At 41.6% G+C, this 22,988-nt stretch overlaps 1 protein-coding gene across 1 annotated transcript; it reads right to left on the bottom strand.

Annotated features, from left to right (window-relative positions):
* Positions 1–745: 745 nt before the first annotated feature.
* Positions 746–18,666, bottom strand: LOC120799192. Its single transcript, XM_040144150.1, has 4 exons — positions 18,466–18,666; positions 4,568–4,638; positions 2,775–2,988; positions 746–2,490 (listed from the first exon to the last, which is right to left on the bottom strand). Exons 1-4 carry the CDS (start codon positions 18,581–18,583, stop codon positions 1,988–1,990), a joined length of 906 nt encoding a protein of 301 aa, XP_040000084.1. The 5' UTR covers positions 18,584–18,666; the 3' UTR covers positions 746–1,987.
* Positions 18,667–22,988: the final 4,322 nt, after the last annotated feature.

Raw genomic sequence — 22,988 nt, forward strand, 5'->3', positions numbered from 1 at the left:
CACACACACACACACACATATATATATATATATATATATATATATATATATATATATATATATATATATATATACACACACATATATACATATATATATATACACATATATACACACATACACACACACACATACTATATATATATATATATATATATATACATATATATACACACACACATATATATATACACATATATATTATATGTATATATATATTGTTGCCATAAGCTGTATGACCTGTGGTGTTTGCTGGATGTGCTGGTGGGTCTATATAGAGAAATAAAGTGACTAGTGAAGACGGCACACTGATGAATTTTACCTGCTCTGCTGGTTAGAGAAGAATTAAACAATTCTCATATTGGCAGTCCTCAGCTGACAGACAGGTGGCAGGAGAGTTACTCCTCTTTCGGTTCAAACTGAGGATCAAATTTTGATTTTGATTTTAAACCAGCAGGCGGCGCTGCAACATAAAAAGTCCTGTATAAATCGAGCTGGGAAAAGGTGGTGATGTTGATGCTGTTAACAGCAAAAATCGGTGGAGGTCACTTGGAGAGAACCCCTCTGAAGTCAGTTTGAATCTGCAATATGTTAAGTAACCAGTGATAACAAGATGTATATTTAAAAAAAAACAACTTTATTCCCTTGGAGGATAATGCCATACAAAAATAAAGGAAACTTTATGTAATAATAATAATAATAATAATAATAATAATAATAATAATAATAATGAGAAACAGTGAGAATAAAATGAGAAACGTTGAGGTCCTGTAGTATGAATGTTTCACTTGTTTGCTGTACATACATTCTAGATTAAAAAAAAAAGATTTTCTGTTTCAATTATGGTGTGGAAAAGCTGACATCATTACCCAGAATTAACCACAAAATGAGAGATCAGCCCTCAAGTATGTAAGATGCTCTTGAGGAAAAATATTTATCAAATATACCACATTGTTTCAATGTAGGTCAATTTGTTTCTGATGTCTGCTATTAGGATTTTTAAAAAGTCTCCCTGGGATGAAATGTAAGAAAAAAATCAGTGCTTTTGGATGACGTTGTTGTTTTATAAAATCACTCAGCGAATCTCAGAAATGTAAACTGCATCCGATCTAAGGAATCCAGAATCAGCTGTTCAGCCCAGGTTCATGAGACTTTTAATTAAAGTGAAAATCAGAACTCTTAAAAACAAAAATGTCCGTATTGTATGCCAGCAGAAGTAACTGTCAACATGAAATCTGAATCTTGGCAATAAATAGATATTTATCTACAATAAAGAGTTCATAAAAACAGCTCTCATATGAAGCTATAATAAATAAATAATTTATCAGAAATAAATATATTTTACTTTTATACAGTAATACATGAAGATGCATGGCATCCATTTGGCTGAGTTCACCTGAACATAGAAAAGATACAATGTAATGTCCCTGTTTGTGTGTGAAAAAAATGATCAGGAACTTCTGTTGAGAGCTGGCTTCATTGTGAGTTATAGTGAACATCATATCAGTCTTTTTTTAGTTTTTAATCAGGATGTAGACACAGTGTCAGTCCTTTAACTGTGTCTTTTCCTTGTATCCCTTGAGCTTCAGCCTTCAGGTCTCGTCCATAAAAAATCAAAACAGTTATATTCACATAAAGAGTGACTGGTCTGCTCTATCCTGCATTAGTTACCAGTTATTCAACTGAAAACAACTTATGCTTTGATGTGGCAACAGTAAATCCAGACTGTGATTCCCTGATGACCTCCGCCTCAGTCTCTGATTTTGACCTTCGCCCTTGATCGTCCAGCCTCACCCAGACCTCTTCCTCCTTAACTGGAAATGCACCACAGGAAGCCAAAAAGTGGCCTTCATCACTTCCTCTGCTCTGATTATGTGACAGCGCCCCCTCTGGCTGTTTCCTACATCCAGGCCTTCCTCATACAACCTCCGCCCCGAGCCTCTCGACTCTTCACTCTTCAGGATGGGCGACACCTGCTCTCATCACTTCAGCCCATACACATGCAGCTGGCAGCAGACAATGACTGGATGGTCCTCCACGTGGTCTGGGCGTCCATGAAGGAAACCGACTCGTACCGGTTGGGCCGGCAGCAGGGGTGGCTGCTGACCTTGCGCCGAGGCAGCGACCCATTTTCCAGCAGCTCCTTCAGTGCCAGGTCATAATTTGTTCTTGAAGACTGACAGGAGCCCACACAAAACTTAAAGAGCACAATCTCATCTGAGTCAAACCCCAGGCCCAGGTCCCGAACCCTCATTTCTCTCTTCTCCACACGGCAGTCCCTGCTGCTCTGCTGTGGCCGCCTGTTTTTACCTTTACCCTTTTTATCTCTTTTTCCTGTCTGTTCCTCTTCCTCCTTTTCTTTCCTCTTCCTCTTCTTCTTTTTCTTCTGTGATCCCTTGGGTTGAGGTTCTGTGGGGTCAGAGGAGCGTGGAGAGCGCCCCGCCCAGCGACTACTGGGATGGTCATCCACCTCATCCATTACAAAGGGGTCTGAAATGGAAAGGAAAAAGGAGTGGTAAACAGGGAGCGTTGCAGTGAAAGTCAGCATTTATTCAGAGTAATTATGAGCAACAACATTCAAAATCTCCTGCCGAATCTACAATTTCACACTACCTTATAACTTAAAATAACTTGTCACCTTTTAAATCACATGTAAATATATTAAGATGATTGAGATACAAAGAAGATCCCCAGTCACATGCCCTTTTTCCATTCTAATACTGCGTGGTGAAGCAGATGTGCTGTAAATTACTCTTTAGTAGGAGCTTCAGTACCATGTAGAGCATGCCAAGTAGAGTAAGGGTCGCTGTCGTCTTCCTGCTCCTCGTCCTCTACCACCTCTGGAAACGTCACAGGAAGCTCTCGCTCCTCCTGGCCTCCCAGCATGCCCACAGCATGGCCTGAGTCTGATCCCCCACCAGCAGCGCCAGCTTTCATATGAGCTCCTTCCACTAGAGGCAGCAGAGAGAGGAGCACCGAGAGAAGCACCTGCAGGACACAGATGACATGTGAGCTGGCAGAAAGAAATCTGAGCGATATATTTAATTGACTTTCTTGCATGTTAAAGTTGGTATAATAAATGGATAAATTAGTGAATAAGCCAGGGACTGCTTTTCAAAAAACAAAATTGCCACTAGGGCATGGAAAGTAGTTTATTAAATTAGTCGTTCTTAAAGCTGCATTGATTGATTTTTTTTTTTTTTTTGGCCAATTGGGGCCAGACCAACAAGTTGTAAACACAAAACTGGCATAGTATCATCCTATAAAATTGATGTGGTAAACTTGCTAGCAAACATTTGACTATTTACACATTCAGCAGATATGGAGGACCATTAGCATGTTGTAACTCCAATATATACTTTTGTTTTAGCTCTGTTATGGTCTCCATGCTAAGACAGTTTCACTAGTTAGTTGTTAACTTTGTCTGCTATCTGTTGATGCACAGGTAGTGTACATGTGTTTTTTTTTTGCTGCCTACTGTGGCTGAAAAATAATGCTGCTAAAGCTGTGAGAGTGAACCAAAACAGTAAAGTTGCAGGCCATACAATCAAAACAATGACCTGAAAGACACTTTTGCAACGTAGAACTGAGAGAAACTGCAGAGTTGGGAGCTACTTTATTAAGCAATATTATTTTAGCATATTTATTCATATTGCATCTTTTAGTAGAACCAGGCTAACTTTTCCACAATTTTCAGCCTTTATGTTAAGCTAAGCTAACCAGCTGCTGGCTGTAGTTTCATATTTAACAGTACCAAAGTGAAAGAGGTATCAAACTTCTCATCTAACTCTCAGCAAGAAAAAGAATACGTGCATTTCCTAAAATGTTGAACAATTCCCTTGTGCAGATTTTTGATTATGCACTGTACTCAGCTACTTCCAGAAAGGTAAGAATGAAACAGAGTGGCATACAGTTCTTCAGGGAACCTTACTTACAAACAAAAGATGGTCGCCACCAGAGGAATTGGCTGTTTAGTCGTATATTCATATTAAAATGGTAACAACCATGATGCCATACTGGTGCTTTAATCGTGACCATGTACTTCATAACAAAACTAAGTTGACAAAGTGCTTTACAAATATAAAAAACCCTTATAAGAGGACATAAAGCACAGACCTTTTCAGAAGATCTGTCTTAAGCCTATCTCACCAAAAGTGATCTCACTTACTCTTCAGGTATACTTATGTCAAATAACTCTGCTTTCTTTCCGCCCGGGATCAAGCTTTGTCCACTGGCTTTTAATTTAGCAATGAAAGCTTCAGCGTTGACATGGTTTTATGGAAAGCTCAGGCCTGAGCCTCGTGGGGATGGATTTCATTAACAATTTATACCTACACATAACTCATCCTCTAGTTTATAGTGGTCTGTACTGTGGAAATGAAAAATGATAAGTCTGGTGGTTATTTGCAGAGATGGTGATTTCATATGAATTGATGGCAAATAAAAAGAGTGAGAAAAAGACAGATGAAAAGTAGAAGTAGTAACAGAAGATAAGAGGAAGAAAAAGCAGAAGAGCAGAGGAAAGTTTCATGGTGCTCTTTGGCAACGACGTCTGTTTCTGACAAACCTTGGCCCTTGCTGACATTACATAGGTCTTCTCCTGTCTAGCCTTCCTCCAAACCCTCCATTTGGTCCCACCTGGAGAGAAAGGGAAAAAGAGGGAAAGAGGAATGTAAGAACAAGAACGAGCCACCACTCCATCAACCTTTCTCCTCCAAGAACTCCCTTTGAAAAGGGTAACATAAACTAAAGGCACAACATGCGGGCAATATGATGTCTATACATTCACAATTGTTGAGATACTGTAAAAAAAAACACACACAAAAAAAAAAAAAAACAGCCCCGTGGGCCCCTGAGTGAGCTGACGTGTCACATAAATCACGTCTCCAATGCATGAGGACAGCATGTTTGTTGCTGCTTCAGTAAAAGACCAGTGTTTGCTGCCAGCTAGTGTGGCTAGTGTTGGCTTGTCAGTTCATACATCCATGCAAACAGCCCCAGTCCAGCAACAAAAGGCAGCATCTGCGATATACTTGTCAAAGGCATTCTTCAGGGTTATTCCTGTGGCAGAGGTACAAGCAGGGGGAACCAGGCATAGCGAGGGCTCTTCGCGGAGGTCCCAGACAAAAACCACAGAGATGCAGGACAGGTGATAAGAAGTGTCACGGATGCAGATGTTTATATATAGTACGTGCAGAGTGGAGGATTGTGCTGGCTGCGGGGCGCCCATAACATGAGGTCATCAGGTTGTTTTGTGGCCCCCAAAATGTGAAAGTCAGCGGAGGGTCAGAGCATCATTTACTTCAAAAACGGGGTAGTATTCAGTGGTAGGAACTTAAAATGTTTCTCATCTATCCTGCATCAGTTCTGCAAAAAAGTGCTGCTTTTGGAATAGTCATTAGGATACATCCTCTGGGTACTATGAACATCTGTGCAAAATTTCATGGGATTCAATCCAGTAGTTGAGATATTTCAGTCTGGACCAAAGTGGTGGACCAACCCACCAACGGACGGACCAATAGACTGACACTGCCATCCACAGAGCTGTGCTTCTACCATGGTCAAAAATACAAAAAACCATTATCAAATATCAGTGTCATACCAATTTTCATACTAAATAGACTTTGGAATTCATTTTTGTACTGATCAAGGCCACACACACAGCTAGTATGAACAAGGGGAATGATTACTGCGACCAAAAACTCTTTTAATGTACTTATGGCCATGTCATTAAAAGGACCGGCTTGAAAAAATCTATTTTGTATTCTCTTATCTTTTGATGAATCATTTAGTCCAAGGGTTCAAAACCGTTTTGGCTGGTAAATCCTTTAAAGAAGGGATGTTTTCCTTTTTTAAGGAGAAGGAAAACCCTTTTTTTGTGGGTTGTGAGCCTTTGTCTTTGGTTGTGGACATAGAACCAAACAAAGAGCAACAATTTCAAGGCCCTTTAGTAGCTGTTCTGGAGCGTTTAATCATATCTCAGGATCTTCCTCAGCAGATTGATTATGCCCAGTCGTCATGGATTTGTAGATTTTCAAATCAATTTTTTCTGAGCCATTTAAGGACTTCTTGTACATGTATATTAAAGTAATAATGATATAAAATAGAGTGTAGTAGCAAATCTTCCTCCCACTTGAACTTGATGTTCGTTCATTTTGCTTGATAACTGACTTAAAAGATTGTCAACATTGCTGTTGATTCATTGTATTTAAAAGGTTGTGGGGGGTTCTGAAGACTGGGAAGAGACTCTGGAGATTTCTGACTGCTCCCAAGTCAAGGTTAAAAACTAGAAGTAATTCTGCTTTTGCTGTTTGGAGCAGCCTCCTCCAAAGTCTCACAGATGCCAAATCAGTGCATAAATCCCACTTTCCTCTTGCTTCTTTTAAAATGTCATAACTTCAGCTTTGTGGTTTGTATGCTCTTTCTTCTCCGTCCCTTTTTATTCTTTCTTTCAGTTTACTTCCTCTTGAAAAGTACTTTGTAACTTCTGTTTTGAAAAATGCAAAGTTAGTTGCCTGAAGCAACATTCTGCCCACAGACACCTCCAACATCTTTGAAACCACATCTGTCATCTCTAAGAGACTTTGTATAACCTTGGCACTGAACTACAGCCATCCTGTACGCCCATAGCAATGTATTCGAGCATGCACTGTTCGTGTGTTCGTAGATCTCGCTGATATATAGTGTACCATGTTTATTTAACAGTCAAAAACAATCCCGGCAGCTCTGTCTATGCAATGAGATGGAAGACTGACAAAAAGTTAAGGATCACAGGTCACGATAAAACCTGTTGATGCATTTATGCAATCCTGCAAGCTCCAGCTGTAGCGATCCAGTCAAGGGAAAGTGGAGTTACAGACACTGAGGGGTAGGAGAAGGAACGAGAGGACGAGGAGAGACAAACTGAGCATAATTCAGGCAGACACACAGACAGAGTACACGCCAAGGCTGCAACCTAAAACCAAACTGTGCTGACTCCTTGGCTCTCCATCTCCCTCTGTCTCTGATCTGATTTAAAACCTATCAGCAGTGTGAGGTGGGACAGCGGGCTACAGATCCTCATTGAGTCTCAGGAGAGGTGCCATTTTGAGTCACTGATGCCACAGCTGGGAGTGTTTAGTCCCTTTTAGATCAGCGAGTCTACATGGGCCTGTCTGCTGGTTCATTTCACCCCGGCACTCTGGAGCTGTTTACAGCCCGACGCCTCCAGCCTATTCGGTGCATGAGGTGGGCGGGGGAGTCGTGGGGTGGAGAGAGGATTAAAAAAGGAGCGGGACACTGGTCCTGAAGAGCTCCAGACTGACACAAGTCTACTCATAGTGTGTGTATGTACAGTTTCAGATCAAACACTGCATGTTTGCATTTCTATGTGTGTTTAGAAAGGTGAGCATGTGTTTCTTCCTTGTTCGGCTGATTAAAGCCTTTGGCTTGTCCATCAGGTTGCATGTCTGCAGCAGGGAGAGCGGAGTTCTTGTCACCTTCCATTTCCATTGTTGGTCCTCTGCACTCCAGTTGTTGTTCACAGTTAGTTAAGTGGATAAGCCCTCCTGAAGCAAGTACAACCCATAAAGCCAGAGGCAGCTACTATTTGCAGAGCTTATTCTGCTGTTGTGAATTGTTTTCCCAAATACTCTTTAAGTTCTTGGAGAGGATGGATGTGGATTTTGTTTTGGGGATATTTATGAGGTAAAAGAACAGAGACTGCGTGCACTAAAGTAAGTCAGTTCACCAACTACAATGTGCACTGAACAGGCGTATACCCTAAAGCAGGGATATTATGAGACTTTTTACTCATTATCGTCAGCATTTGGACCTTCATCTTACAGCCATCATGTGATATTAAACTCATGACTATACTACCCTAAAGCCAAAACAAAGTAAATACATAATTGGTCAAAAATAACTTAAGACCTGAAACAGATTTTTTGGCATCTTACTAAATAAAGATTATTATGACACAGAAAGGTGTGAATTTTTTTTTTTTTGGGGGGGGGCAGCATTTTAACTTTGCAACAAAATAGAAAACGGTGGTAAAAACCAAAGTGCCCCTAGTTAAGGCTAGCTGGTGGGTTAGCCTTAGCCAAAGCTAAATTACTCTGTTTTCTGCAATTGTAAAATACATTTTTATGCTCCGGCATCTTAGTTATTGAGTTTTTCATGCCACATGAATAAGGAAGTGGCTAAATATGATGGTAATGGAGATAAAAATCACACGAGATGAACTAGTACTGCTAAAACACAAGGATCTTAGCTTATCAGAGTAGCAGTAACTGCCGTCTGTGTAGCTTCTGATTCCATGGAATTCACATGATTTGATGTGGTTGAGCTACCTTTAAATCATATATTTAAAGAGTTTCATTAAAGATTAATTTATTAAATTAGCCCATTAGTTCAAATTGACAAGAGAGCTGATTAAAAAACAAGAACATCGTAGATACTGCGTTTTCCGCGTGCCCTTTAGATTGTCCTATTATCTAAAAAATGTTTGTGAAGTCTGTGACAATGGTTAATTATCAGCCTTAAAGGCATAAATTTAAGGTTTTATAACTTATGTATCTGTCAAACATTTGGCTAAGAGCCTTCAAACTTCCCTCTCAAATTCTTTTTTCTTAAAGCCAATGTAGTTACGGCTCTCTGGACTGGGAAGGACAGATAAATAATAACATAATTCCTTCTTTATTACTTTCAAAGATGTTATTAAGACTATTAATATTGCTATTTCCAACAGAGACACAGAAAGGAAGCAGGGCAACATAACATAAATGTGTTTCTAATTAGTCATCTATGCGCCTACTGTATACTATTACACCATCAGACCTGAGCTTTGCCCACAGAGCCTCCATAAACCTCTCACCAAGTGAAAAAAAAAAGACAAAAAAAAAACGCTCCCAACTTTCCTGTTGTTTCGCCTCCCTCTAAAAGCCAAACTTCTCTGATAATGACCTCCTATTAGAGACACACTCTGTTCTCCGCTTTAAGCGCGTGCGTGTACGTGAAACATTCTGACCTCCAGCTTTAACCTGTCACTAACGCGGCGCCTGATTGCAGGAGCTAGGAGAAAAACAAGAGTACAGTAAATCACCGTTGGCTCAATAAAAGACACCTGCAGTGTAAGAGGAGATGCAGGAGAGACAGGCAGAACACCAGGAGAGCTGTCTGATCACTACCAGACACTGAGAAACCCGCGGAGGTCCCAAGAAACGAAGCATGATATCTGCTGCACATGCATGCGCCCCAGAGCTCTGCATATATGCATCCAGAGCCGTGTGAAAACAGATTTTGTAACTTTGCTTTAATCTTGCTTGTAGCGTTCTGTTGACAGAGTTTAATATCTTTCTGGTATGTCACACAAGGGGCCTCAGGGTGTAAAACCAAATCCTCAAAATCTGACTGTTTGAATGTTTTTACCCTTACCCGAATCAAGACTCTAAGAAAAGTCGGCTGGGACATTACTTTTTTTTTTTAAACTAATAGGATGTCAAGGGGTCATGTTGTATTGCACCTTCTCTTTACCCTCCTCTTCTCCTCCTGTTTCTCATTTTCATCTTGCTTCATTTAACGTTTCATACACATTAAATGTCTTTTTCTCTAAATGAGCTACCCCCCCCCTTTCCGAACTAAACCAATTTCACTCTTCAGCAGATAATGACAGCATGTCTTAACTATGCAAGGCACCTACAAAGTCAAAGGAGAAAAGGCTAGAGGAATAGCGATAGAGGGGAATCACATGATAAGAATGAGGAGAATTAAAAATAGAGAATGGGTTATTGTCCAGGGGAAAGACAAATGAGAAAAAGATAATTGAACCACTGGATGGGAGAAGTCTGAACGCAGAGACAAGGTGAACACAAGGAAGAGAGGGAATGACAAAATGAGAATGCAGAAAGAGAACATAGACTGAAGCCCAGTCAGTCTGTAATCCCATAATCCCTGGCAGGCAGGCAGGCAGGATGTAATTGCTCGTTAGTGCCAGTTTCCACTCTGAGGCCTGTGACTGCTGGAAAACCACAGAGCGCTGCCGAAATGAGAAACAGATAGCAGGTCCCATGCCTCGGTTCAGATAGGTAGGCGCCCCCCCACCTAAAACCAACGAAATACACACACATATGTGCACACACACTGGTGCGCACACACAATCATTCCTTCTGTTGCTCCGAAGTATACACACTATGTTCGTCGAATTCTCACACTCTCGAGCACACACACACACAGGGGGCTAGGATAATCAGAGGTGCAGACACTGTAGAGCCTGGAGGAGGATGGTGAAGAGAAGAGTGAATCTGTATGACCTCAGCCGTCTCTGCGGTTCTCCCACCAGGAGGTTTTATTAAGCAACTGACAACATCTGAGCCTGTACGTGTCTGAAATTCTTTCAGGCCAATAACAGACGGTAAAGCAGGAGAGAGAAACTCTGGTGGACTGAGAGGAATCATCTGACAGGAGCAGGGTGACTGACTGTTTAATGCCAGCCACTCTGATAACCGCCACCACCAGGATGGCCGAGACAGGTGCTATTCACTCACTTTTGGAAATGGTCGATTAATTGACCACTCACTGGACAGAAAATTTGAGTCAAAAAGTTTGATAATCAGTTGTGTAAGATTTGCTGGTACCAGTTTCTCAAACGTCTTGTTCTTCTATATAACTCCGTAAAAATTTAATATCTTCGGGTCTTTACTGCTGGGTTGTGCAAAACAACTAATTTGTTTTGGAAATGAGAATGGCCATCTTTCAATAGTTTCTGACATTCTTTAGTTTAAACAATTAATCAAAAATACAGTAACATAGACTTTTTTTTATATAGAAGGCAGGAATAATGGATTATGAATCACTCGTATGATTAAATTTAGCTATATTTAAAACTGCCATCCTTTTTTTTTTCTATAAACAATTGATCAAATATGTGTATTCTGAAAGAGGATGCTTGCAGTGACCACGCCTGAAGAATTATCACCTGACTGCAGTCTGCCTCAGGTCTAAGGAGCATTTTAAGATCTTTTGGCCCACCGTTTGGGTTTCACTGCCACTATACTCTTTTGGTTCACTCTCATCAATCCCATCAGCCTTATGATCAGCTGCAGCAGCCAGCTGTTTTCAGGGAAAAAGCTCCATTTAAGACACTGTACACTACTGGTAAGTTAAGCGACTAACTAACATAGTGGAGCATTTAGCAGCTAAAGAGCCAAATATTTCCATCTGGAAAAGACAAAGACCAAAAACAGAGCTACAAGGAAAGTGAATATTGGACTTGCATTCATCAGGTGTATAGAAACATGACTCCAAATGAATGCTGATGTTATTTACCTGCTGGTTTTATAAATACAACAACTGTTTGCTGACATTTTCGCCCTATCAACTTTACAGCATGATAATATGCCAATGATGTGCTTAGAGCTCATACAAAAAAAAAAAGAAATGATTAATGCAGCTTTAAGATACATCTTCAATATTATGGTGATTATTTTGCTGATTATTAGCTTGTGCAGGGAGAACTATTATGGAGAACAGTACCTCTTTCATGCTTTGCCTGTAGGGTTAGACAGTACAACCTGGACCTCATTAGAAGCACCTATTAGAGGAAAACTTATTTGTTTCCCAATGACAAACCTGAGTGTTTTACCTCACGGACCCTGCAGCCTTCTCTCCACACCAAAGACAAGAGCTACAGAGAAACGTGTTTAATGGTTCTTCATTGGAATAAATTAAGCACTTTTAGTAGAGAACAATGTGTTTGTAATGTAACAGTTCTGGATTAACGCCCTGACATGTGCAGGTTAGAGTTGCCAAAGGTGCTGCGGAGAGTTACCGCAGGTCATCAAAGTGCTGGGATCAGTGGGTCACAGCAAGCACGATAAAATGCACACTGCTACGGTTCATAAAAAATGTCATCCATGACCAGCCCATTAACCTCGAGCTGCGGCCCTGATGGCATTATTACGACAGACAGACAGAGAGAAAGAAAGAGCTGCTGTCATTTTAACCACCAAAGCCACTTGACTCCTCGAAAGGAAACACATTCTCACTGTGAAGCAGAGATCTGAGGCGGTAACAGATTGCACAGCAGAAGAAAGTAACAGATATATTACGGGGATATCCAAATAGAGTGGAGAGCATAAAAGGACAGCAGTCTCTAAGAATATCATGTATACAGGAATAAATGGTATCATCTAAGTCCTGATATTGTAGTAAGTTGATTTAGCGGCTCAGACTTTCAGATACTTCCTTGATATTTCCAGCTAACAGGTTTCAGATTTGCAAATCAAATTCTTCCCTTTGTTTTTTTGTACTTCTACAAGCCTTACTGCTTACTGTTACTGTTGTTGGTTGGCAGACTATCAACCCCTGCAGGGATCTCTGGCTTCCTTCTAATCAGGTCTCTGTTTCCATCAATCTGTCAATAACATTTAATGATATGTGGTGTATTACAGCATAGACAACAATTAAAGGATAACTTGAGGTTTATGCAACTTCTTTCTGTAATTTTAGCCATAATTTGTCTTGGTTATGATTAGACAGCCACAAAGATAATTGCAAATATTTGGGAACACAGCAACATCTTTGAAAAGACGTCCCATGGGGCAAGAAACACAGGCGAACGCACAGCTTATAGACAACTAACTGTATACCCAAATTATTTAATTAATCTCATTTGGAGGTACAACCTGAGCGCACCCATAATGTTAATTAAGGATAATAATATATCCCCTCGGTTGCACGGACCATTTTAGCATCTTTTATTGAACTGTTTTGGTTTTGGGACCCCCAATATTACTGTATTCTTTCATTGTCAACACTTTCATCAGCCTAATGTTTTGTTTCACTCTCACCGCTCTCATCAGCTTTGCAGCAGGCAGCTGTTTTCAGTAAGAAAAACTCTGAGAAACCCGCTGTACACTACCTTCTGTGCCCCAAACAGCAGACAAAGTTGATGAACATATTGTAGCATTTAGCAGCTAAAGACACAGATATTTCCCTCAGGAGCTGGTGGAGACAAAAAACAGCGCTAACAAGAGAGTGAATATTGGACTTTGTGTTTTCCTGCATCTGCTAGATGTGTAGGATATGTGTTTCCTAACATGTTTGCTACAACAACTATGTCATTGTTTATCGCTTGTTCTGCTGCACCAAAGTGACCAAAAAAAAAAAAATCAATTAATGCAGATTAAAAAAACTGTATCATTGTCTGACTGCTTGTGTTTGTTGCCCTGTTAGACTTCTTTTTAACAATGTCATGATGTTACCAGATCTCAGCCATTAAACTGATGAATACAATGTTATTGGCCAGTAAGACAAAGTTGTAATGAACCACAATTATCCTTTGATACACCGACAAAAAACTGCAGCAGCTTTCGAAACCTGAAAGCAAAGAGAAAGAGGGCTCCCTAGTACAGTAAGGACCAGTGATGAAGCCGCTGTAGGATTTTCCACATCAGCTGTAACTTCCACAATGTACAACGGCCTCTACGAGATTAAGCGTGGAGGGTCACTGGGAAGTTTAGCTAATGTGCAGTTAGCACTAATTACCCACAGAGAAACCCACAATGCAACAGACTTATAAGCGGCTTGTGACCCGATCAGGTAAATTAGACAGGGCACCATCATCTGCTGCTCTGGGCCAGTTTTTCCCATGAGTGCTGAGATACAGACAGCCTCCTGATGTGACACATCTGTGTCCTCACCTTCTCGCTCTCCTTCACGTTGTGTCTCACTAAGGCAGCCTCCCAGTGTCAATGACCCTAACAACCCAAATTCCTGCCTGATTAAGTTGGTTTTAAAAGGAAGCCACACAGAAAGCGCTTGGGTGAGCCTCACCTTAAATGGGAAGACATTTTAGCTGTGTTAGAGCGATGATCAGAAGGAACGATTTCTGTTTCCGGTGTTTTTGACAAAGGTGGCACTTAAAGGGCCACAAAAAGGAGGGAAAAAATGGGAGAGGATGAAGAGGAATAGATAGAAAAAACAAACACACACACATTTAACACACATCTCTCACTTTCTCTCTCTTTCTTTCTCTTCCTGTGTATTTTTTCTCAAACACACTCTGTAAGACTGACCTTTCCACAAAAACTGGCTTTGTACACACATATGTGCACACAGAACCCCTCACCTTTCATGCAAAGCCACACACACTCTCTCTGCACCCTCGCCCCCCCCGACCTCTTCTTGCTCCCATCTCATGTTGTTATTACTCCAAATTAAGCCCACACTGAGTCTGAGAGTAACACTCTGAAAAGTGGCCATCAGTGACACACACACACACACACACACACACACACACACACACACACACACACACACACACACACACACACACACACACACACACACACACACACACACACACACACACACACACAGGTCATTAATAGTGTGTCTTGTGTCTGGGTGAACCAAGTGTTTCCGTGTCGCCCGCTCGCGCCCCAGACAGGCTGGGTTTAATGACCTGGCCTGATAGTTCAAAGCAGCCCTCAGACGCTATGATTAATGAATCTGACCTGCTAATTCCAGAAGAATACAGCTTATTGTATCAAAAAACGCTCTCACAGACACAAACACTGTGCTGGGCTAGTTAACATTCTTCTGTATTTTGAGAAAAAGTTGTTTTAAGGAGGGAGATTTTACGATAAGGACAGGAGTTAGCTTTATGTTTCATCAGCGACTCCAAAAGTATTAACTGCTGCTTTGTTCTAAATAATTTAAGCTGTTTGAACTTGAAGAAGCCAGAAGTGCTCAACAACAACAAAACAACTCAAGATCAGAGAAAGAAATAATTCCCCCAGCGTACTTACACAAGATTGTCCACTGCTACAAAAGCTAGGACACAGAAAACAGAAGTTGCATGGGAAGCATTTGTCTGAAGGAATACATCTAACAAATTGAAATTCCTTTTTGTCAGATCATGCCTCCTTCAATTTGCCCTGAAGGAATCACCGTGGTTCGCTGCGTACTTTAAGCACTTCCAGATTGAAGTTGCCCTGTGGCACTTCAGGTTGCATAATCAATCTCTCTCACTGCACTCTCTCCATTAGTGCTGGGACAAAACACGCAGAGTAACGTTACACACTGAGGCTGAGACACGGGTGAAGACAAGGCTTTCTGCGCAGAGCACACGTTCATCTCTTAATGACCGACTTCCACTAATCTGAAAAGACTGTGCCCTCTTTTAAAGGTTGAATATTTCACTGCATCAATGTCGCTATGGGCAGAGCAAAAAGGTTGAAGCTGTTGCTTGTGGAACTGTGTTTGATGATGCTTTATATGCACCTTACAGTTTTGTGCCTATTGAGCAGTCAGTACATTTCCCCTTTTGTGCTGTATTGTGTTTTTTTATTGTACTCTAGTGACTACTTTTTACAGAACAATTCAAGTTTTGTTACAAAACTGAGGGCTTTATCTGATTTTCAGTTTTTTTTTCTCTCGTAACAACTATAAAATGCTATAATAATGACTGATACTGGGCCTCTATGACACAATGCATTATCAGATCATGAAATCAACTATTACAGTGAATTTGGTTACAGGGATACATGGTTAGCAGAAAAAAAAAAACTACGCAATAAAAAGGCAACTTGATAAATGTTGACTTTACAGTGTATTGTTTGAATTTTTCATAACTCAATTAGTTGAAAACTAAAAACGACATTACTATTAAAATCCCATAGTATACATACTGGATGAAAAAGTCCAGATTCACGTTGATCCAAAAAATTACACTGTACATGCGCATTTGGTGCCAGCTGGCTTTTTTAACTACACGTTCTCAATCCTAACTTTTTTATGGTTATGTTTAGGCACTCACAGCACTTGGATAAGTTTTGGGAAAGACTGCGGTCTGGTTTAATACAGAAAGAGTTCATTGTGACTTCAAAACCATAATGCGGTATCGCCCCTTATATGTTAGCAGACAATGGGCTATGGTCAGCTTGACTCAGAACATCGGAAGTCTGTCGGACAACCCTGTACATTGAAGAACGACCAGCGCGTTAAAAAGTCACCCAAGGGGTCCTGACCATCCTGACCAAACGTCCGTACGTGGCGAGTGGGGAGTGAGTAGGGGAGTACCATGTTTTTTTTTAAAGAGTCATGTAGAACAAAGAAAACAAATCAATTACAACAGGTAAAATGCCTTAAGGTCTTGGCAAGTAAGTAATGTTACTTACACATATTATTATTAAGCTGTAAATTCTCAGTAAAGCAGTATATTTTCTCAAAACATGAATACAATTGTATTTTTCTAACACAAAGTGCCTCTGAATACTAAGGGTATGGATCGCTATTCAGACAGTGCCACAAAGGAAAAAAAATGTAATTTACAGTAATTATCAATCCACTATAGCAGTTAAACTCAAGCCAGACATTCTTTTAAGATGTTTAAATGCGTAGATTTTGGTTGAATAACGAGTACTTATCTTTAGTTGTTTGAATGTTACATTTGGATTGTAAGATTTAAGAGAAACAGTGGACAAGTGGGGAGTGAATGTTAGGGCAAATGGTCTTTTTACTCTCAGTAAGTGATATATCGAGATGAAAATTAGTTAGGCCTAGCAGCTTTCTCTGGCTTGCGGCTACTTAGCTAGTAGCTAAATCTGGGACAATACACCTCCTCTCGTCATATGGGATCAATGTTTTTTGTACTTAGTCCCTGATGTATTTTTTGTTTTTGTCTTTTATTTTTATTTTGGGTGTAATGTCTCCATGTTTTTATCCTCCAATATGTCTCAGAATATTAAATGAAAAACATAAAAATAATATCTGACATATCAGGCTCTGCATCTAAAAGCTTAGTGGACAATGAAGACCCCGGGGAGAGAAGACAAACTGTGTCAGAGCCCGTTTGCAGCCACAATTGCTCCAAATACATTTATGAGGATGCTTCTATATAATTTAGTGGTAATAATGCTAATTTCTTTTTTGTTTAAATTATGAGTGCTTAACTGGCTTTCTGTGAGCTTGAGGAGCAACACAGAACAGCAACAGGCCCACAACACCAACAAACAGCATGCTAGCTCTCATAAAGACACATGCCAGTTAAAACAAACCAGACCACACATCAGGAGGCTGCTGGTAAAGAGAGCACGCTGGCCCACAATACCTGACCCTCGGTGGAGCTGCTGACCTTGTGACCTTTGACTGGGCGAAGTGAAAGCCGTGGCAGCATGACAGGGGAGTGTGAGATCCCTGAAGCTGAGGCGATTCTCTCATGTTCGGCCTGAGAACGAACCTGAGATTTTAAAAAACACGAGCAAAGAAAAGCAAGGTTGTTTCACAAAATGTCTTCACACATTTTACAGGCGTTTAGTGAGAGATGCCTGCTGCCGATGTGTGACATGTATCAGGTGATGCCAAAGCTCTCGCACAAACCGAGATTCATCAAGTACAAGAGCTTTGAAAAGCAGGAAGGATACAAGAAAAGGGAGACAAAAGACTAAAACAAGATCTAACTCTGGACATCTGAGTCGCGCCGTCCTCCAACTGAGCCTCATCTGCATGCATGAGTGACATTGTATGTACATGAATGTGTGAGTCAGTGGGTCACTGAGTCAGTGAGTAAGTATGAAAGTTCATCGAGGAATGTGTGAGTCAGTGACACATCGTGTAGTGTCGGTTGGATCTCTGAATGGACAAATCCTCACAGATTGCACAGTTCGGGAGGGAAAGTACCGCAAGCTGACACTGTGAGTGTGATGAGGAAAAAACACTGTTGAAAATGATCCCGAAACTGCAACATCCCTGCCACCGGCTCATGAGGCTGAAGCCATCAACTCGGTTTCATCTGAGACTGAAAAGAAATGTGATTGACTTCTAGCACGTCAAAACACCTGAAGCTTAGAAGACTTCATCTGGAGAAGAACGAAATGGATGCAGCTTTGTGTGTGTGTGTGTGTGTAAGACCAGCACTTTGATATTTAGATATGCAGCCCACCACAGAGGAGGGTCACACTGGAAGACTTCCTGACTGCCACTGTTTCCTCCGCAGCCATAAGAACACAAGCACACACACAAACACACACACACACACACACATATATATAATATCACATATTCACATATTTTGCCACAGTTCAGAGTCACCTTCTCACAGAATGTAGAGCTTCAGACCACAAATCATAAAACTTTTCTTCATAAAACGCAGAGAACAAACACCTCCACCTCCTGGATTACATCTCACAAACAATTCCCGATAAACACTACATTAAATCCAACACTGAATCCAGGTCGCAGTGACCCGGGAGTCAGAGGAGCCTCAAACAGCTGGCAGGTGCGTGCAAATAGGTTTGGCAGCTAAAAGCCACTGATGTGAAAAGAAATCAAACATCAAACAGTGTTGTCACAGCAAACATGAAGATAGGAGCGCAGCTCCGCTTTCCCAGCAACACGACGCATAAAAGTGTCCAACAGTATTCTTCTAAATGGGCGAGACATTGTTTTAAATCACTACTTTACAGAATCTGGACGGCGCCTTACCAGCTGCCCTGTGCGCAATCTTCTGCTCCAAGTGCGCACCGGAGAGGACAGGAGGGCCGCCTCGTCCGCGCTGCGTGCATCTCATGGTTTTGGCAATCCATACGCTGCGATGCGTCATGTTTCACACCTCACTGTCACGGTAACTTGCAAGTGTTCAAGGCAGGCTGGCTCCTCTGAAGCTGGAGCAAACATGAAGAATCCATCTACAAGCAGCGGCTCAGCTTCAATGCGAGAGGCGCCTCCTTCTCCTGCTCGTTTTTTTTCTTTCTTTCTTTTCTTTTTTTTTTTTACGCGGCCAAAATCCCTTTTCCCTGGCCGGTGTCCTGTCACGGCTCCTTGCAGAGTCTCAGCACCCTGAACAAGAACAGGGAAGGTGGATAGTGAGTACAGACTCTTAACCTGTGAGCTAAACTCCTATCACCCTAAAGTTTTGTAATTGGGCTCAAAGTTAGATTTACAGTTTGAGTGAAATATCACCACTGGATGTGATCATTCCTCACTTTTTTTTAAGTCAACTTTTTTTTGGTAAGGTGTCCTGAAGCAAGTGTTTTAAGAAAGAAGCTGCTCTTTTTCTTCATCAGTCACCTCCTGTCTTGTTTCAAAAACTTGTTTCTAGTTAAAAAAAAAAAGAAAGAAAGAAAGAAAGAAAGAAAAAAAAAGTTAAACTCTTCTTGGAAATAAGTGAAGTTTTCTAAAACGTATTTTTAGTTGTTTCAAGAAAAGACCAAATGACACGTTAAGTCTGACACTTTGCAGACGGCAGAGCTATCCCGGTCAGGGAAAATAAACTTTACAGCTGACTGGTGCAGGCAGTGTAGAGCCTATATAAAATGTAATTAGGTAGGAGTTTGGGGCGACATAAACAGTCCAGCACGGGGGGGGGGGCAGCCAAACAGTCAGAAGGCTTGTCCTGGATTTGCTACTCGTGTCTCCGCTGACTCACGTCCAACCATCGTTTAATGCAATGAAGCCAGTTTTTCAGGCATGGCTCCCCTCCTTACCTTCAGTAACCTGTTCGGTCTTGCCTCCAAAAGGCCTGTATAGGTAATGAGTACATGTTCTCAGAGCATGTTCTGCGTCTCTCTAAAGTGGAGTCAAGGTCACTACAGTATCAAACCGTCCGAGGGGAGACTCTGCGCGGTCAGCCAATTTGTGACGCCTTGTTTTCGTCTCGCATCTTTTAGGTGTCAGCTGCTCTTCGGCGGATTTGAATGTGACGTCCAGCCGAGAAGAAACGCTGCTCTATCGTTCAAAAATATCTTTCTTAAACGTTACAAGTCCGTGCGTCACGCCTTTACGCAGCTGCAGTCCGCGACTCCAAGCGAGCGCTTCCCTCCCTCTCTCTCCCTCTCTCTCTCTCTCTTTCTTAATTTTATTTAAAAGCTCTTACTTTGGACTCAGGTATCCTGGTTATCAGAGACTGCGCCGCTCCGTTGTCCTCTCAGGAGTCTCCTCCACAGCTGCTGAACAATGTCTACAATGCCCCGCAGGACTGGAGGCTATGCGTAAAAACAGCGCGCCGCTCCGCCTGTCAGTGACTATGTGAAAGCGGAGCACGGTGGCCGCTGTACAAAGTGCTGTGAATTTTCTTCCCCATCCAGAGAGCTCAGATGTCTTTTTGTTCCTGCGCCGGGAGGGAGGGGGAGTGATTGTCATATAGAGGACGGTCATGGAGCGTTTCTGAAAAAGTGCTCCAGTGGGGGGAACCGCCAAGTGACATCTGTTCCTCGGCGTTTACACTCCTATACCCGTAAAGGTCCAGTGTTTCACTATATTCCACGTGTACGTGCATATACAGACAGTGCAAGCATGGACAGACACACGTGCATGGATGTGCCCTTGGGCACAGACATGTAAAAGCCCCCCCCAATAAGATCAAGACAACCAGACTGAAAGAGGTTTGTGTTTGGGTTGTTTGTTTGGTTGTTGTCCTTGTTTTGTGTCTTATTATGGTAATTTTGTCTCTCTTCACAGTCTTTGTAGTCGTTCTGCTAGTCATTTTGAGTCTTTGAAGTTCTTCTGTATCTCCTTGTAGTTGTTTGTGGTCTTTTCGCATCCCTTTGTTTTCGATTGATTGACTTTCCAACAAGAAATGTCAATAGTCACTTCAAACAGAGGCTCTGGCCCAGGGCCTCCTGACCGCTTGGCTCTCTGGGCCTTTGCCCAGTAGGCCACTTAAGTAATCCTTCCATGCACACGTGCATGACCGAATACCCGCACCTGTAGGCCTTTATTCTGTACACACATACGCATGCATGTTTGCCACCCTGCTTCATGTCTTTGCTCTGTCGGCCCTGTCTTGGCCTCTTCGGCAGACGGTGTCACCTGCTGTCACAAGCCTGAAGGATGGACACACCACATACCCCAACTCACTGCACCATAAACCACACACCTCCTGCCGGTGGAGCTCCTGGACCTTCCCCACCCTCCAACTTGCAGTACTGTCCAGTTCCGTCCTGCCACCCCACTCAAGAACCCTCCGACGCATGGAAAGGCCCTCCAGCTGAGGCACTCCCTGCAGGGCAAACACTGAGGCCTGCTGTGCATAAAGGCTGGGTAAACAGCTCCTTAGCTTTCTTCTCTAGGCCCACTCTCTGCGCCGAGGCAGAGACAAATGCAGGGAGGATCCTGGTCTCTGCCACAGTGCTATTTATAGTAGCGAGCAACAAGGCAACAATGCACACAGCTGAGGTGCATGACATGCAGGAATGTATCGTCAGATAATAAGGATGAGCTCCATTACAACAAGAGGGAAGGCCGATCTGCTAGGATCATAAAAATTTTATATTTATGACGCAGATGAGTAAATAATGGCAAAATAAGCGTCAGAAAACTTCCTTTTCCAAATATTACCTAAAACACAGGGACTGTTTTTACACCTTAAAACACACTTGAAAAATTATCACACATATCAAACTAAGTCTGTTGCAAAAATAATGCAAGTGCTCCTCTTAAAAAGATGAGATAACCTCCAGAATGAAAAATGCCTTCATTAAAATGGATCACTGTGTAAATTATAAGTCAACAGGTGGGTGGCAGAGTTTCAGCAGAGGGCACCACAAATTTAAAAAGTGTGTGTGCTTTTCAGAAGTGTGTCTACGTTATCCATCACAGTGAGTGATGGCGATGAAGTTGTTTGGCTTTGTGAAAAGGATTTGCAGCATGACACTGTTTGTACACCCACAGTTAAACCCCATGCAAGCACAGCACACATATATCTTCAGCGCACGCACACACGCGCAAGCACACGCACGCGCGCACACACACACAGGTTTCGTCTCTGGCAGGCCACATGATGGCTGTTTTCTCTTTGACAGAATATAAGACTGAATTTATTAAGGAGAACATTTTTTAACAAGAGATTTTTTTATTTTTATCATTCGTTTTAATTTGGTAAAAATCGTCTGTCTGTTCTCCAAAAAGTACTGCTCTCCCTTTGGGATGTGTAAAAGTGGTTCCCATGGATATAGGGTGCCGATCTCGGCACGAGTCATGAGTCCATCCAAGTTCAGCACCGGACGGGGAAGAGGGCGAGTAAGCTTCACTAAAGCAATTCAAAACTCCAGGTTTGTTGTATCACTGTTGCTGATACAAACAGATCATAAAGCAAAGCGTCAGCATATGGCTTGATTAGAGGCGTTATGTGGATGAATGAATGACCAGAGTACACAACGTGGGAGCGACAGAAGTAAGCAGTGGTGAAACATCAGAGCGTCACTCTGGCCTCAGTTTTATCTCAAGGAATTATAGCTGAAATGATAAGAAAAATAATCAAAAATTAAACAGCAACTACTTTGATAATCAATTCATCATTTAAGTTATTTATTAAAGCAACAATGGTAAGAGTTTACAGCCAAGCTAGCAGTTCTTTGAGGCTGTAATTAGGCACATTGCTTTAAGATAAATGCTAATAGCAGCATGCTAACATGCTCTCAGAAACAATGTTTAGCAGGTATAATGTTTACCATGGTCACTACTAGTTTATCATGTTAGTATGCTAACGTTTGCTAATTAGCACTTAAAACTAAGAACAACTCCGGCTGGTGGAGATATCATTGCTTTTCCAGCTATTGAGGCATTAACCATAGTGTTGAACCAGTTAAATTTTTGACCTAATGATGAAGAGGACAAGTCAGTGGTTTGCTAAACTCATTAGATTTCACCCTCCAGGAACCATGAATGTCGGCAAAAAAATATCATGGGAATCCATTTAAAATATTTTTAAATACTCCAGTCTCGACCAAAGTAGTGGACACGCTGACTGACGGACCAGTCTCACCAAAGGGTCAGGAGGTTTAGAAGCTGGTCTGGAGCTTTTGATCATATCACATGGTCTTCATAGGCAAATTGAGTTTGCCCAGCTTTCATGGAATTGTAGAACTTCAAATTTCTCATCCATGATGATTTAAAAATTGAGATTTAAAATTCATTCTTGATCTTGGAAGCAGCTGACAAAACAATCTCACCACAGGGTCCTTTTGGGGCAAACTTCATCCACTGATGGAGATCATGTATTATAACTA

This window comes from Xiphias gladius, chromosome 14 (genome assembly GCF_016859285.1).
Source record: "Xiphias gladius isolate SHS-SW01 ecotype Sanya breed wild chromosome 14, ASM1685928v1, whole genome shotgun sequence".
In the NCBI taxonomy this organism is placed as follows: domain Eukaryota; kingdom Metazoa; phylum Chordata; class Actinopteri; order Istiophoriformes; family Xiphiidae; genus Xiphias; species Xiphias gladius.